Source organism: Symphalangus syndactylus, chromosome 7 (genome assembly GCF_028878055.3).
Source record: "Symphalangus syndactylus isolate Jambi chromosome 7, NHGRI_mSymSyn1-v2.1_pri, whole genome shotgun sequence".
NCBI classification, from domain to species: Eukaryota; Metazoa; Chordata; class Mammalia; order Primates; family Hylobatidae; genus Symphalangus; species Symphalangus syndactylus.
This window is the reverse complement of record NC_072429.2, coordinates 140,100,822-140,116,482: the sequence shown is the minus strand read 5'-3', so window position 1 is coordinate 140,116,482 and position 15,661 is coordinate 140,100,822. Positions and strand designations below refer to the sequence as shown.

The window sequence follows — 15,661 nt, the reverse complement described above, 5'->3', positions numbered from 1 at the left end:
TCATTCCTGCCCGGAGGCCCCTGGGGCCAGCCTGCTCTGACACGGCCCTCATTCCTGCCCGGAGGCCCCTGGGGCCAGTCTGCTCTGCGGTCCTTCCTGCCAGCCCCTGCAGATGCCTCGGCCTCCTGCGTCCAGGACTCCCTCAGTCCCCGCCATCCAGGGCCTGCCCCTTAAGTGCTTCTCTTCCATCATTTTGTTACTGTCATGGCAACCTGATGAGATTGGTCCCGTTATCCCCATTTTGAGAAAAGAAAGATGAAGAAACCGACACACATCGACATCCGTGATCAACTGGAGATCACACTGTCAGCAGGGGGTCGACCAGGACTCCGCACGAGGCTGGTGGGCTACACCGGGCTGCGGCAAAAGCCAACTGGCCGTGGCCAACGCCTCTCCAGCTCCTGCCTCGGATTATGACATCTTCGGGTATTATTTAATTCTGTACAGTCTGAGACCTTCCATCATGAGTTGACCATAAGCTACTAAATTAAGCTCAGGCTCATGTGTCCTGAGCTTTACACATGGGAAAATGTTTCCGGATTTCTAACGAGGGAGCGGGAGCCAGCGCACCACACCGAGTGACACCAGCATGGCGGCTCCTCCTCTGCCATCATGCGCTGCTAACAGAGGTGTTAGAAGGCTTTCCTGTAAACGCCCGACAGAGATTAGGCATGAGTTTGGAATGAGATCAACAGCTGAAGTAGGGGGTTTGTTTGATTTTGTTCCCAAGGAAAAAAAAAAAAGAGCAATCAATTTCTGATTCCAGAACTATCGGACAAAAGCTCCTTCAAGCCACTCAGCCGGCCTTGCAGGAACACAGGCACCCGAGCCTGGCTGCTGCTGCAGCTCAAGGTCCCCCTGGGTCACGTGGGAGAGGGATTCTGTACCCAGAAAATGGCAGAGGTCCTGCAGTTGGTGACAGATGCCACAAAGAGAGCAAACTGTGCCCAAGCAAATAAACACATAAGTGAGGTTTGTTCCTAATTCTGGGATGTTTTAAAAAGCCAGAGTCCCCTAGATCTATCCCCAAGCGAAATGAAAACATTTGTGCACACCAGAGCTTGCACGTGAATGCTCACAACAGCCACAACGCAGAGGCCACGCCAGTGCTCACTCACTGATGAAGGGACGGACCAAACGTCCTTCACCCGAACAGTGTCACCGAACACTCAGTCACAAAAAGACCAGAAAACCCTAGGCTTGAAGATCACCTTTCACAAGAAAAAAATGGGAGTCCAGCACCAGCCTCTATGGCTTCCAGAATGCAAGAGCCAGATGCAAATCTACAGGACGGTCAGAGGATTCCTGTCTGGGGAAGCTGACCCAGTCAACAAAAAAGCGGATCCTGACATGCAGGGCCTCCGCTCACTCATGCAGCGGTGAAGCCCGTCAGTCAACAGGCCGGCTGTGCAGAGGTTCCCAGCTTCTCAGCAGGTATGTTCCTAACTGCAAGCCCCAGACACCTGCTCCCCACCAGTCGGAGATTCCAGGAGCCGCTCCACAGCCTCCCACAGGTTTCTACTCTGCTTCAGCCAGCCAGAGCAAACGCTGTTGTCTGCAACTAAGAATCACCACAAATGCTTGCAGTGTACGCTGCAATGGTATCCAGACATTAAAAGGACGAGGTGCCTCAATTGGATGGATGAGCAAGGGGCTCCAAGGTGCACTGTGCAGTGAAGGAAGGAAAGATGCTGGACAAGGTGTGCAACTCAAGAGTAAATTACAAATATAAAAGAAAAAACTGGGAGATCTGGGCTTGGTTCTACTTGATAAAACAGACATCGACCAGATAAAATCACTTAAGGCGTGCAATCAGGACAACGATCCACGCTAAGAACGGGCTTATCTTACTTTCCTTCCTCATCTTATCAAAGTAGGATAACTTGGAGGCAGCATAGATGGCGCCTGGTGACTGCAGTGTGCCCACGACGGCGTCCATCAGCAAGACGTTGGTCAGCGCCTGCTGGACGTAGTGAGGGTCCTACAACAGAAACACGTGCGTTTCAAAACAGCAAGAATCACTAAGATCAGTTCACTGAAGACCTTGTTGCATCACACAGAACAATCCTTCCAAAATGCATTTTTTCAAAGTGACATGAAGTGTTTAAATCACCGATGAATTTGGATTTTATGTCATATATTTTTTCTCTTACTTAAGACAAATATTGTTTATACCAGGGCTCAGCCAGTGTTTTCTAGAAGGGGCTAGGCAGGAGGCTTTCAAGCTTTGTGGCCAGTCTCAGCTGAGATCAACCACTGCCTGCCACTGTGGCACGGGAGCATCCAGGGACATTTCATAAACAGGCAGGACTGTGTTCCAGTAAGACTTTACTTAAAAAGACAGTCCACTGGCCCACGGGCTTTGGTTTGACTATGCTGGTTTATGCTATGTAAACCAGTGGGTATAGCATCAGATGGCTAGTCCAAAAGCCACAGGGCACTGGAATCTTAGAAAGGACCCAGTCACCCTCCGCCCTGTGACCAGAAACTTCCTGTAATAACAGCAGCCCTCCTGCTGTGGCCCCATCTGTTCCTCCTAGCACTGCCACTGTGGTGGGTGCCATCGTCCCCGGCATTTCTCTGAGGATTAGTGGGGCTATGCACCTCTTCATAACCTGATGAACTGTTCCCTTTCTACGAGTTCCGCGTTCATGGTCTTTGCCCATTTTCTAAGGCGTCTTCCTGTCCTGTGCCGTGCTTGAGCAGCGTGGATGCCTCCCCTACACACCACTGGCCCACGGTTCCCTTCATTACTATGCAATTGTCATTTGATATCATCAAAGCTATCAATTTGGCCCAAAGTAAATTAAGGTACAACAATCCCTAGAAAAATCATCTTAACCCTGTGGAAGGAAAGCAGTACTGCCCCTGCCAAATTCCAAATCCTGTGACTATGAAGAGTCGCTCAGAGCAGGGGAGCCCAAAACACCCAACTCCAGCCTGTGGGTGTGGACAGCACCAGCACCGTCCACTCCCGACCCCACTCTCTGGGATGTCGCCAGCCCGGAGCGGGCAGTGGAGCACCCACACGTGCCCAGACCGCCCTGCGTTTTCTCATGCTCTTCCCTAGCACCATGAGGCCTCTCGCTGGGTCACACAGACCACGACATCTTCAATGCTTCTGTCAAGATGGTGTCCGACAAACTTACTCTGCTTAACAGACTCAGACCCGAGCCCGAGCACTCACAGCTGAGGACCGCCGCAGGACCCACAGGTGGCGAAAGGCCCCCGAGGCAGCCGCAGCAAAGGGCAGAGGGGACCCGCGTCTCCCACCTTGTGGTCATCGGCCAGCTTCTTCCCAGCCCACATCTCCTTCACCATCAGGTGCCAGAAGTCACACTCGGTTTTCAGGTTGGCTTCGAAGACTTCTTTCTTGGATGCCACTCTGATTTTTAAAGTGGGTATTCTCCGAAGTAGAAACGCAGTAGTGGTGCTCTTGACCTCCTGCAGTGGCAGAAAAGAAAAGTTAGGAATGTCACACTCAGAGAACATGTGGATTCGCCAGAGACAGAGGCAGAGCGGGCTCTGGAATGAAGGGGCAGAGGGGCTGCAGGCACGCACCCTGCTGGCATGTGGAAGGCAGGGCCCCGGGCGAGGGGCAGTATTCCCGTGGACGGCAGGTAGGATTCGCCCGCGGTGTGGCACCTACACCCACCCACACAGCTGGGCTTGCCCAGTGTCCGAAGGCGGTGCATTCTTTCACATCCTTAAATACTTCTCTCTCCCTCTTTTTGTTTTTTTGGTTTTGTTTTTTTTTACTTCCATCTCCCTTTCCTCATACTTATTTACCTTCCTTTGGAATTCTAGAAGGAAGTCTGGCAAAGCAGGTGTGGAGAAAAGCATAAACCGAAGGCCAACAGCAAGAGGTGGATCTACTGGCTGAGCATTTACTATGGTCTGCGGCTGTGGCTTGACTGCCTTTCCGGCTTCTATGACCACTCAGCAGGTGATCACATAAAACATTCGTGTATCTGACACGCCTCTTACAGTCCCCTTAAATCTGGGAAAACAACTATAAGGCATAAGAGGATCAGGATGAAATTCAGATTTCCCCGACAGGGAAGATGACTACCTTTAGAGTATAATGTTAAAACTGTTCGAAGATTTTTCAGTTGTTACAAGATAAGCTTGTTATGTTTTATATGAACCAGGTCCGACTGTGACTAGAAAATATGAGCTACTGTAGCTCACCGTGGCTGGCGCACGGCAGTTTCTCAGTAAACATCTCATGGATGAACGAACGCGTCCTACTGTCCCTAATGAGAATGTCAGCCCACATTGCTTCTTACTTCCTGCCTCCCAGATACAAGTCAGCTGTGTCAGAGAATCAGTTACCATTCTAAGCATGCTCCATATGTAAACTATTCAATCCCCACCACCCACTGAGAAGGTATCAGCCTTATTCCTGCTTTACAGATGAGCAAACTGAGGGACGGGAAGGCAAGCAGTCTGCAGAAGGGCTGCAGCTGGCACTTGGCACGGCTGGCAGACAGCTCAGGGCCCACTCCAGCCATCTGCCTCCTAAACACAGGTGGGGTCTGGCGCCGTCTGCCCATGCTGTCCTTACCTCGATATTTCTGAAGGTGGAAATCTCCACGTAGCCTGGCCTTCCTTCGGTTAGGAGGAACAGGCGCTTCTGGGTCATGGCGATCTTGCCAACGCCTAGGTTCGTCTTGACGGAGCTGGACAACTTATACACACACTCGTTTTTATGCAGGTGTTCCATCACCAGCCACGGCTGACTGACCTCCTGGGCTTCTGCTTCCGTCTCCTTCCAGCAGTTGTAGAAATCTTTGAATGTTTCTGGGTCGATTTGTTTCTCCTGTCCTTAGTTTGATAAGAAGAAAAGAGAGGTATCTTACAGCCACATACCTCGGGAGCCCCAAGGGCTTCTCCATGACCTGAAGAAACCACGCACTACCGAACCCGGCAGCAGGTGGCGCCAGCACTCAGGGCGCTGGATGGAAACTGCCTAGAAGGTTTCCCAGGGCCTTCCCCCGGCATCCCAGGTGTGTCCTGCTGTCAAGGGAGGGGCACACGATCTAGGCTGAGCCCGCAGCCCTTTCCAGCCACCCGCTCTGGGATGGCTATGGGACCTGCTTCAGGTTGGTAGTCACAGCAACTCTTACCTTTGGTAGAAAAGTCCTTCCGGACAATGACACTCTTCCAATGGTGGCAAAGACCTTCCTCATCACTAGAACTGGTGGCCACTGTCTCGGGGTCATGAGGGGAGCTAGTCCTAGGATGAAGCTAACGCCGGGAAGGTTGGATCCTTAGCGACACTGCCCTGCCACTGGGTCGGCCTCGCCCGTAACTGGCCCGACCTCCGCACTCTTTGGTTACGAGCAAATCATTGACTTTTGTTGTTTGCAACTGAAATCACCTCCACTGATGAGAAGCAGTAACCTTCCCATGAGGCCAGCACTCACGGGCTCTGGAATCAGAGGGGCCTGAGCCTGAAGCCCGGTTCACTACCTTTCACAGAGACTTCTGGCAAGTCGCGGAACGAACCTGCTTATCTGTCAGCTGGAGATGGGACGACCCCTCGGAAATCCCAAGTCCCTGCCTGCCAGCTCGGCTCTGCCTCCACTCTGTGTCCTGAGCCTGCCTGTCCCTCTCTCCGTCTCCTGACGTGCGGCAAGTCCCCCTCAATTCTGCACAGGAAAACCCTCCTCAGTGGCTCCTGCCCTCAGAGCCACCCGCACTCACAGCCTGCTTTGCTTGGCACTCAGAGCCACTTTTCTAAAACGCAAGGAGGAGCTCCCGCTCCCGTGTTTAACACTCAGGACTGCTTCTGTAAACCACAGCCACATTCCTCCAAGATTGGGCCCCACCTACCCACCCCACAGCCCAGCCGTTCCAAGCATGCTCCCAAACAGGTCGTGTTGTTACACGCGCACACACACACACACACACTCATCCTGCCTGCTCACACCAGGAAACTCCTACCCAACCCTCAACACCCAGGTAGGCATGCCCACACACAGCCTTCCCTGATAAGGCAGAGACATCCTGGCCAGGCCACTGCTGAGCTGCACACATGCTTCCCTTATGGCACTGCCGTATCCAGCAACACTTGCTACACCCCAAGAACCACAATCCACTCTGAACCCTTACAGCCACCTTATGAGGTGGCTCATTCACAAGGGGAAACAGACACGGAGAGGAAAGCCCTTTGCCAGCAGACCTGGGCCGTGAGGCCAGGCAGACGGTCTGCCCAGAGCTGGGGTATGGCTTCCCTGCTGGTCGCTGCTGGAAAGGGGAGTACCTGTGACCTCAGATCCTCGGATCCTGAGCCTGAAACAGCAAAAGACGTGGCTAATGGTCCCGCTCCGCCGCGCCCCGTTCTGATTCCATACCAAGGCGTCAACAGCGACGCCTGTCCAGGGAATCCGCTATCATGGCCACAGGAAGGAAGCTGGTGCTGTCACAGGCTCAGGAGGAAATTTCCTCGACTCTTACATCTCACTTCCGAGTCACAGGCACTGCGGGCACTGCGGGCCCTGCGGGGGTGAGCTGAGCGGGAAGGCAGGCCTCAGCACGCAGAGCAGGCGCCAGGTGGTTATGCGAAAATCTCCCCCAGGTGGTGGGATTCCCAATGAATTATTCTTTTTGCCTGTGTGTATTTTCTAGTCACCAGATCCAAACGGAAGAGAAATATGCGCCAGTAAGGGTCTCTCTAGGCCCAGCGCGATTGTTCCAAAGAAGTCACAGAAGAAGACAAAGGAAGGTGCTATGGCCCAGTGGGCGGGGCCTGTCAAGCCAGGTCTCTGCAGCCCCTGTGCCGGGCAGCAAGGTCATCTGTGAGGTCGCGAAGAGCAAGTGGGTCCTCTCCTGCCTCCATACCTAAGATGGTTTGCCAGAGTCCGTCTTCTGCTTTGGAAATACCGTTCAATGCAGCCACCTCCGCCTCTGACTGGGGCGCCTCGGCCTACACTTCCCAAGGGTTCTGAGTTGCTGGATTTATTTTAGTTTTTATTTTATTTTATGTATTTCATTTTTTTTAAATTTAGAGACAGGGTTCTGCTCTGTCACCCAGGCTGGAGTGCAGTGGCGTGATCACAGCTCACTGCAGCCTCGAATTCCTGGGCTCAAGCCATCCTCTAGCCTTGGCCCCTCGAAATGTTAGGATCACAGGCGTGAGCCAAGGCGCAGACTCTGGGTTTAAGGCAGAAGCACTTGTTACGTGAATCACATCACATAAAACAATCTTTTGGTCAGGTGGCCAGGCGAGGAGAGGCCCAAGAAACAGGAAAAGGAGAGCAAGTGAGAGTGAATCGGCGAAGCCATCACCTAATGAAGGAGCCAGACACCCTATGCGTGGAGCCCCAGCCATGGGTCCTGCCCCTTGCGCCACTCAGGGCAAATCTTCTTGCTACCTGGTCCACAGCAGTTACTGGGGCTGGGCAGGGTGAAGTGTGTGTCACCAGAGCCTGACACAGCTTCTTCTCATAGACAACAGCGCTGACCTCAGTGCGAGGGTGCTCAGGGCTCTAGAAAACCCCAACCAAGGGAGGAGCAACAAGACCAAAGAAGAAGTCCCATCAGGCAAGAAGCAACACTCACTGCAGCTGCCGCCAGTGCTCTGCCAGCCTGTGGACACCACGCCACTAGCACTGCAGCAGAACAAGACAGTGCATGCCCAAGGTCACTGTGCAAACCCACCACCGTGCACACCCACAGACACTGCACACACTGACCGCCATGGTGCACATCCACTGTGCACACCTACCACCGTGCACACCTACAGACACTGCGCACACCCACGGCCACTGTGCCCATCCAGACACCGTGCACACCTACCACAGTGCACACCCACAGACACTGCACGCCCACCACTGTGCACACCCACCGCCACTGCACACACCCACAGTGCAGCACACCCACCACTATGCTCACCCAGACACTGTGCACACCCACTGTGCATGCCCACCACCATGCACACCCAACACCACTGTGCACACCCACACTATGCAGCGTGCCCACCACTATGCTCACCCAAGACACCGTGCACACCCACAGACACCGACATGCACACCCACTGTGCACGGCCACCACCATGCACACCCACCGTTCACACCTACCACAGTGCACACCCAGACACTGCACACCCCCCACCACCATGCACACCCACAGCCACTGTGCACACCCAGACTGTGCATGCTCAGCACCATGCACACCCTCGGCCACTGTGCGTGCCCACTACTGTGCACACCCACGGCCACTGTGCACACCCACTGTGCATGCCTATCACCATGCACACCAACACCGTGCACATCTGTGCACATCTAGGCACTGTGCACGCCTACTGCAGTGCACACCCACAGCCACTGTGCACACCCACCACTATGCACACCCACAGCCACTGTGCACACCCACGGCCACTATGCACACCCACTGTGCATGCCTACCACAGTGCACACCCACAGACACTGCACACCCGGCACCATGCACACCCACTACTGTGCACATCCATGGCCACTGTGCATACCCACTACCGTGCACACCCACGGCCACTGTGTACACCCACCGTGCATGCCCATCACCATGCACACCACCACTGTGCACATCTAGGCACTGTGCACACCTACTGCAGTGCACACCCACAGCCACTGTGCACACCCACTGTGCAGCACACCCACCACTATGCACACCCACAGCCACTATGCATGCCCACAGCCACTGTGCACACCCATGGCCACTATGCACACCCACTGTGCACGCCTACCACAGTGCACACCCACAGACACTGTGCACGCCCAGCACCATGCACACACACTACTGTGCACACCCATGGCCGCTGTGCACACCTATGGCTACTATGCACACCCAAAGCCACTGTGCACACACACCAACACTGCATACTTATGACCACTGTGCACATCTGTGGACACCAGGCACACTCATGAGCCCGTGTGATCCACAGCAGCTGTCATGCACGCGGTTGTTGCACACGCCCATGTGGGCACAATGCCCAGTCCTCATTTGTCTCCAGTTTCACACAAACACCAGCCGTTAACCTCTCTCTCGTCACCCACACGCCTCCAATACAACTGTTCCTGCTCAGCTAGGCGGCGTGCAGGCGACGTCACCATTGGAGCTGTCCATGGACATCTTGCTTCTGCACGGCCACACTGGAGGTGGCAGACACGTCAGCGTCCCTGGGGAGGGCCACCTCACGGGCGCAGCTGCAACAGGGAACATATTGGCCTTGCACTATTAATAGCATATTTTGCCATTAAAGTATGTAATGATGAAATTGCAATAATTTTTTCAATAAAATCTCTGATATATTCTTATATCACATAAATTCGTCCAAAGATGGTGACATTGAGCTCTGACCAAACCTTGTTGTTTTTTTTAACAAATGCCCATTTGGCCAAAACATATATTAGGTCTGCTTTACATTGGTAACTTCAGGCTCACATATCCCACAATCAAGACCATTTCCTAACCTAATCGGCAATGTAAGCAAAGCCAAAGTGACAACAGGGCCACTGATGGCATTATCACAACCAGCCACGTCTGCTGGACAGGGCCCACACACCCTTCCCGGGCTCCCTTGCAACTTGGGCGGCCACATGACACGATTCTGCCCAATGAGAGGAAACAGAAGTCACTGTGTGGCAGGATGGGGGTGCCTTAAAAGATGGACGGACCCTGCTCTTGTGGTGCTGATGCCCACGGGCTGGCTCGTGACCGGGAGACAGCAGGCCGCTCCAGGCCACAGAGAAGTGACAGAAGGAGCTGGCCCTAGATGACACGGAGAAGCTGCCATGCATGCCCTGGACTCCTGTCACGTGAGAGACAGTCACCCGCAGTGGGATTCAGCCCCTGCCCTGCCCCCCAGGTGGCTCCTGGGTGGTGCTCATCATCCATGGGAGCTCGATGGAAGTGGGGCCTGCCCTGCCCTGCTTGGCTGGTGCATCATCTCAGTGTCCCTGAAGCACAGCACGGGGAGTGACCACAGAGCATCTGAGCTCACCCTCATCGGACTCCACAACTGGGACCAGTGAGGCCACGATCTGATGGCTTCTGAGCTCACCCTCATCAGATGACTCCACAACTGGGACCAGTGAGCGCACAACCTGATGGCTTCACCATGCAGGGAGAGGTACAGTGCACACACACACACACACACAGTCTCATACACATATACACACATACACATTTTCACACCCACACACATTCATATACACACATACACACTCATACACTCGGCCATGACATCCCTCAGAGCCCACGGGCAAGATAAGCAAGGAAACTGCATTCCGCAGCGCTTGTTTCACAGCTGGAAGAGCGACCTGCCGGGCCTCTGTCACCAGGACAACTTTTCCCAAGGGCCTGAAGAGCCCTACACATCCCTAAGGAAAGGAGAAGCAGCCCAAGATAAAAATGGGCAAAGACCATGACAGCACAGCACACAGAAAAGCAACCAGAACTGCTTCCGAGCACGTGCGCTGTTTGTGACGTCAGCGTGGCATCCTTGCATACTCACAACGGGTGAAAGTCGCAAATGAGGAACGTGTGCTGCCTGGGAGCATGGAGGCGCGGCCCTCGCCAAGCCCGACCGACGGTTCTCACATGTCAAAGCAGGCCTTGGGTACACATCTCAGAGCAACTGACCCCACATACTCCAGGAAACAGGTGCGACACCACTGATGGTGAAACAGGTGGACAAATGGTGCCCACACACTACATACAGCACAGGCAGTGGTTGAAGTGAACGAACCCAACGGATGTGGAGCAACACAGATACGTCTCGAAAACACCATGAGTAAAACAGCACGTGCAAACGCAGACATCCGGTGTGACAATTCCCATTCTCCCATTTTTGTGTTTAAACTCACGAAACCTAGGTACTGTGTCAGGTGCATCCATTTGTAGTAAATGCATAAACACATGGCCAGAAAAGAAAGCTCCAGCTTGGGATAGTGGCTCCCTCTGGGGAGGGAGGGAGAGAGGCACACGGAGCCCCCGCTGGGTCTAAGCACAAGCCCACTGCACTCCATGGGAAACGCAGCAGGTGTTAGTCTGGGCGCAGGACCCTGGCATTTGTCGCAGGACCCTGGCATTTGTCCCGTGTCCCTACTGTTGCATGTGTCTGCAGCATTTCAGCCGAGGCCATGGTTCTGTCTAGATTCTGGGCAATTCTCCCGGACAAGGAGCGTCTTCATCTCCCATCAGCAATTCTACATCCCTTCCACCCACACAGAGCACAGCTCAGAGCCCAGCCTGTAGACAGGCTGTGTAAGATCTCAGCGACAGGCACATTGCCTAAGGGCCCCGCCAACCACACCCGTTCCCAGGTAAGTGCCCAGAGCAACCGTAAAGACCACGCTGCTGCAGCGCTCTTGCCTGCCACCTGCTGGCGGCTTACCTCACCACTGCTGTTACCTGACCACTGTCGTTAAGTATTTAAAATACATGGGGCCAGGCGCGGTGGCTCACGCCAGTAATCCTAGCACTTTGGGGGGCCAAGGCAGGTGGATCACCTTGAGGTCAGGAGTTCGAGACCAGTCTGGCCAACATGGTGAAACCCTGTCTCTACAAAAATACAAAAATTAGCTGGGTGTGGAGGTGCATGCCTATAATCCCAGCTACTCAGGAGGCTAAGACAGGAGAATCACTTGAACCCAGGAGGCAAAGGTTGCAGTGAGCCAAGATCGTGCCATTGTACTCCAGCCTGGGAGACAGAACAAGACCCTGTCTCATAAATAAAGTAAAATAAAATATATGGGCCTGGCACAGTGGCTCACGCTTGTAATCTCAGCACTTAGGGAGGCCAAGGTGGGTGGATCACTTGAGCCCAGGAGTTTGAGACCAGCCTGGGCAACATACTGAAACACTGTCTCTACAAAAAGTACTAAAATTAGCCGGGCATGGTGCCGCGTACCTGTAGTCCCAGCTACTCGGGAGGCTGAGGTGGGAGGACTGCTTGAGCCCAGGAGGTGGAGGTTGCAGTGAGCTGTGATTGCGCCAGTCCACTCCAGCCTGGGCGACAGAGCCAGTCCCTGTCTCTAAATAATAAAATCTGTGATGGTGCCAGGCGTCTTCTTACCTACAGTCAAGGCCTCGAACAGCCGGTGTATGGTGCTGGCGTCCTTCACGATCCCTGACTCCAGGACCCGCTTCATGAAGTCGCCCAGCTGCATGTGCTTCTTGGGCAGCTCGAAGTTCTTCACGTGGTCGTCCAGCTTCGAGGCCTCATGCGGCTTGTCCAGGATCTTGCTGATGAGCCTCATCAGCTCCGGCGCCTGCTCCGCCTGCGCCCGCTCGGGGCCAGACATGGATTCCACCGTCCTCTTCACCAAATCAGCGGGAAAGATCCGTATGTCTGTTTTATACAGATTCTGGAAGTCCAAGAGGGCGCTCAGCAGCTGTCCTTGCATCAGATAAACAAGCCCTCGGAGGTACAAATAACGGGCCCGGAGCAGAGAGTTATCAGGGGCCAGCAATTTCATGGCGTTGCTCAGCATGGAGACAAAGTCGGCATAGTATGCCTGCACGCAGTTGCTCTCCAGCGGAAAGTGGATTTCGGGAATCTTGAATGTATATGGGGACTTCGGCGTGACATTCAGAACTAAAACATTACGGGGAAAAAAGGAGACCATTAGCACAGACCTTGCAAATGAACACGTGTCCCTGTCACATCATCTTGTCAAGGACAATGTTTCTCTGGATGCAAAATAAAATGAGAATGGGTGTGCTCCCTCCAGAAAGCTCCACACACCCGCCCCCCTGGGAGGCATGAGAGAACCCTCACTTTGCTTCCATGGTACCCCAAGGAGAACAGCAGCTAGCATTCACTGAACAATTTGGTTTGCTACAACTAGTAATACTACTGAGGTATTGGGTACTGAGGCTTTATTTGAGGATGAAGCTAATAGCCTAAGCCAAGATGTACTTGCTAGGCACGATGAAGCCCTTTAGAATCATTGTTTCATTTACCTTAAAGACAACTGAGGACAGGGGTATTATTACTATAGTCCCGTTCTACAGATGTGGAAACCGAGGCTTCCACAGCCTGGGTTACTTGTCCCAGGTATGAAGCAACTAAGTGCCTAAGCCAACTTCAACCAGGTGTGTGTCTCACACCAACTCCTTCTACAGATATTACCTAAAGGCCCTCTGGGTGCTAGGTACCAACTGAGTGCTGGGTTTCCTCTTCTCCCAGGAGCTGCAGTGGACCAAGAGAGGAGGAGGAGGGTCATGGGGACTCCAGGGGAAGGTTCCGAGGGCAGGGAAAGCGGAGCATGCTCCCAGGGTGAGTGGGCACAGGGTATCTGCCAGCGGCAGACTGACAGGTGTTCAGAAGAGGAACCACAGAACCAGGGAGGTGAAGTCACCTGCCCAGGGTCACACAGCCAGGGGCAGAAGGCTCGGACCCCACAGTGGCCTCCAGAATGTTCGCTCTGAGCTCCAGCACTCAGCTGATAAAGGCAACGTGGTCTGTCATTCACGCGCACTGCCCCTGCTAGACCATAGCCCTCGGGGTCATCAAGGTGTCACTCATGTGGCTCCTGGGGTCCCAGCACAGTGATCAGGAGGAACCACATGGTGCTTGCTGCCTGGGCCTGAGACAGCAGCAGCAGGTGCCCTGGGGGTCAAGGCCCCGGCCTCCCAACAGTTTCTCCCATCCACTAGGGACAGGACGTACCTCCCCGAGAAGGCACGAGGCTGGGCTTGGCCTCTCCATGCAGTCCCATCTCTGTGGAAATGTCCCAACCACAGTCACAGCCCCCTCCCCATCCCTGGCCCTGGAATGCCAGCTCCACGAGGGCAGGGGCACTGGGCTTCTTCACAGCTCTGGCTCTACAAAGTGCCTGGTGCTCCCTACCTCCTATCACACGTGGGTATGTGTCAATATGTATTTATACACATGCAATCCACACATACAGAGACACGCAAAGCCTACACCTGTGAAGGATGCTGAACTATGCCGAGCCCCCGTTATCTTTTGCAGTGACACTGGGTGGCAGAAAATACAGACAAGAAATAATTTTCTAGAAGGCATACCATTGGCAAAATGAATATTCTAAACATTTCAAATAACTCAACTGCTAAAACAAGCCCACTCGTCTCTCCTGAAACAAGTTCCAGTTTTGCTCAATGACTTGCAGTGCAGGAACAGTGGGACCGACACACAGCACCACGGTGGGGGGCAGCCCTTACCTGCGCTGCTGCCCCTACAGCCTGCGGTGTCCGTCAGCCGGAGCGAGGAGTTCCTGGGTGCCAGCTCAGGCATGGCAATGTCCTGCAGGTTGGGCATGCTGACCACCATGCGCCTGTGGGTGACGGGCAGGTGCGAGGACTTCCGAGAGGCTATCTTCTCAACGGTCGGTCTCCTTGGACTTAGAAGCATTCCATTTATTCTGGGGTAGGAAAAAGCAATGCTTTACTTTATAGACACAATAATGATTGAAGAATAAGCCTAAACTAAGCATTTTTCCCAGTGTGATGAAGAGCACGTGATACTCTTGGACACCAGTGGAAAACAGACTGGTAAGAACGTGTTGCCCAAATCTCACCAAGTGCAGCCTCACAGGGACCCAGACGGAAGCCCAGAAGAAACCAGCATAAGCCAACAGGGGCCCTGACTGCAGCGGACGCATGTTGGAGGGGACTCAGGAAAAGAGCAAGGAAGAGATGGAAACAGCAGGCTTTGAGGATGGGGGGAGGTGGGAAGAGAGAGGAGATGGGAGAGAGCAGCACCGAGGAAGACGCAGGGCCACAAACCACGCGGAGCACGCTAACATCGGGCACGTTTCAAGCGTTCCCTCAAGAAGCAGAAACAGGCCAGGAGTGGTGGCTCATGCGTGTAATCCCAGCACTTTGGGAGGCTGAGGTGGGTGGATCACCTGAGGTCAGGAGTTCCAGACCAGCCTGGCCAACATGGAGAAACCCCGTCTCTACAAAAATACAAAAATTAGCCGGGCATGATGGTGGGTGTTTGTAATCCCAGCTACTCAGGAGGCTGAGGCAGGAGAATCACTTGAACCCAGGAGGCAGAGGTTGCAGTGAGCGGAGATTGTGCTACTGCACTCCAGCCTGGGCAACAAGAGCGAGACTCCATCTCAAAAAAAAAAAAAAAAAAGAAGTAGAAACGTAGAGAGCAGAGCTTCCTAGCTGTCGCCCAGTTCATCATGAGTTTCTAAGCACAAGGCATTTCCCATTGACTTTCTCATTTACTCATTGGAATAAAACTGAGGTCCTTGAATACTGGATTCCTAAAGAGCTGCGGATCCGAAACGCAACAGTGAAGCACCTGTCCTCCTCTGACTGGGTGTCGAGGTCCATCTGAGCAAAGGCGTCCACCCTCCTGTTGAGCCGGGCTTTGAGAAAAGAATGGAACATGTAGGTGTCTAAGACCTGGAAGAGACAGAGGGGCTGGTCACTGGGCTGCGCCGACTCCCCAAGTCCCTGCTCCAAAGCCCCTGAGCCTCCTGGCACAGAACTGGGCACCACCACTCACGCCCAGTGGATACTGACTGAGTGAATGAACTCGAGGGTTTTCTGCTCTTCCTCGTTCACACAGGAGAAGAAATGGCTGCCATACATTCACACACTGCATCCCACACGCCCACCCCGTGAACAAAAGAGTATTTCCTCATAGCTACAAGAGGTGGACACGTTCTGGCCATGAGGCAGTAGACAAGGC

The 15,661-nt window shown here is 53.7% G+C and overlaps 1 protein-coding gene across 14 annotated transcripts in view; it reads right to left on the bottom strand.

Annotated features, from left to right (window-relative positions):
• The window catches only part of DENND3 (DENN domain containing 3), a 66,239-nt gene that overhangs the window by 14,546 nt on the left and 36,032 nt on the right, over window positions 1–15,661 (bottom strand). For all 14 annotated transcript variants that reach the window (XM_055287400.2, XM_055287399.2, XM_055287404.2 and 11 more), the window contains 6 exons: window positions 15,269–15,372; window positions 14,176–14,375; window positions 12,062–12,583; window positions 4,568–4,827; window positions 3,274–3,444; window positions 1,852–1,981 (listed from right to left, as the gene is read on the bottom strand). In XM_055287400.2, coding sequence (XP_055143375.1) covers window positions 1,852–1,981; window positions 3,274–3,444; window positions 4,568–4,827; window positions 12,062–12,583; window positions 14,176–14,375; window positions 15,269–15,372 — 1,387 coding nt within the window. The remainder of the gene's footprint in view (window positions 1–1,851; window positions 1,982–3,273; window positions 3,445–4,567; window positions 4,828–12,061; window positions 12,584–14,175; window positions 14,376–15,268; window positions 15,373–15,661) is intronic.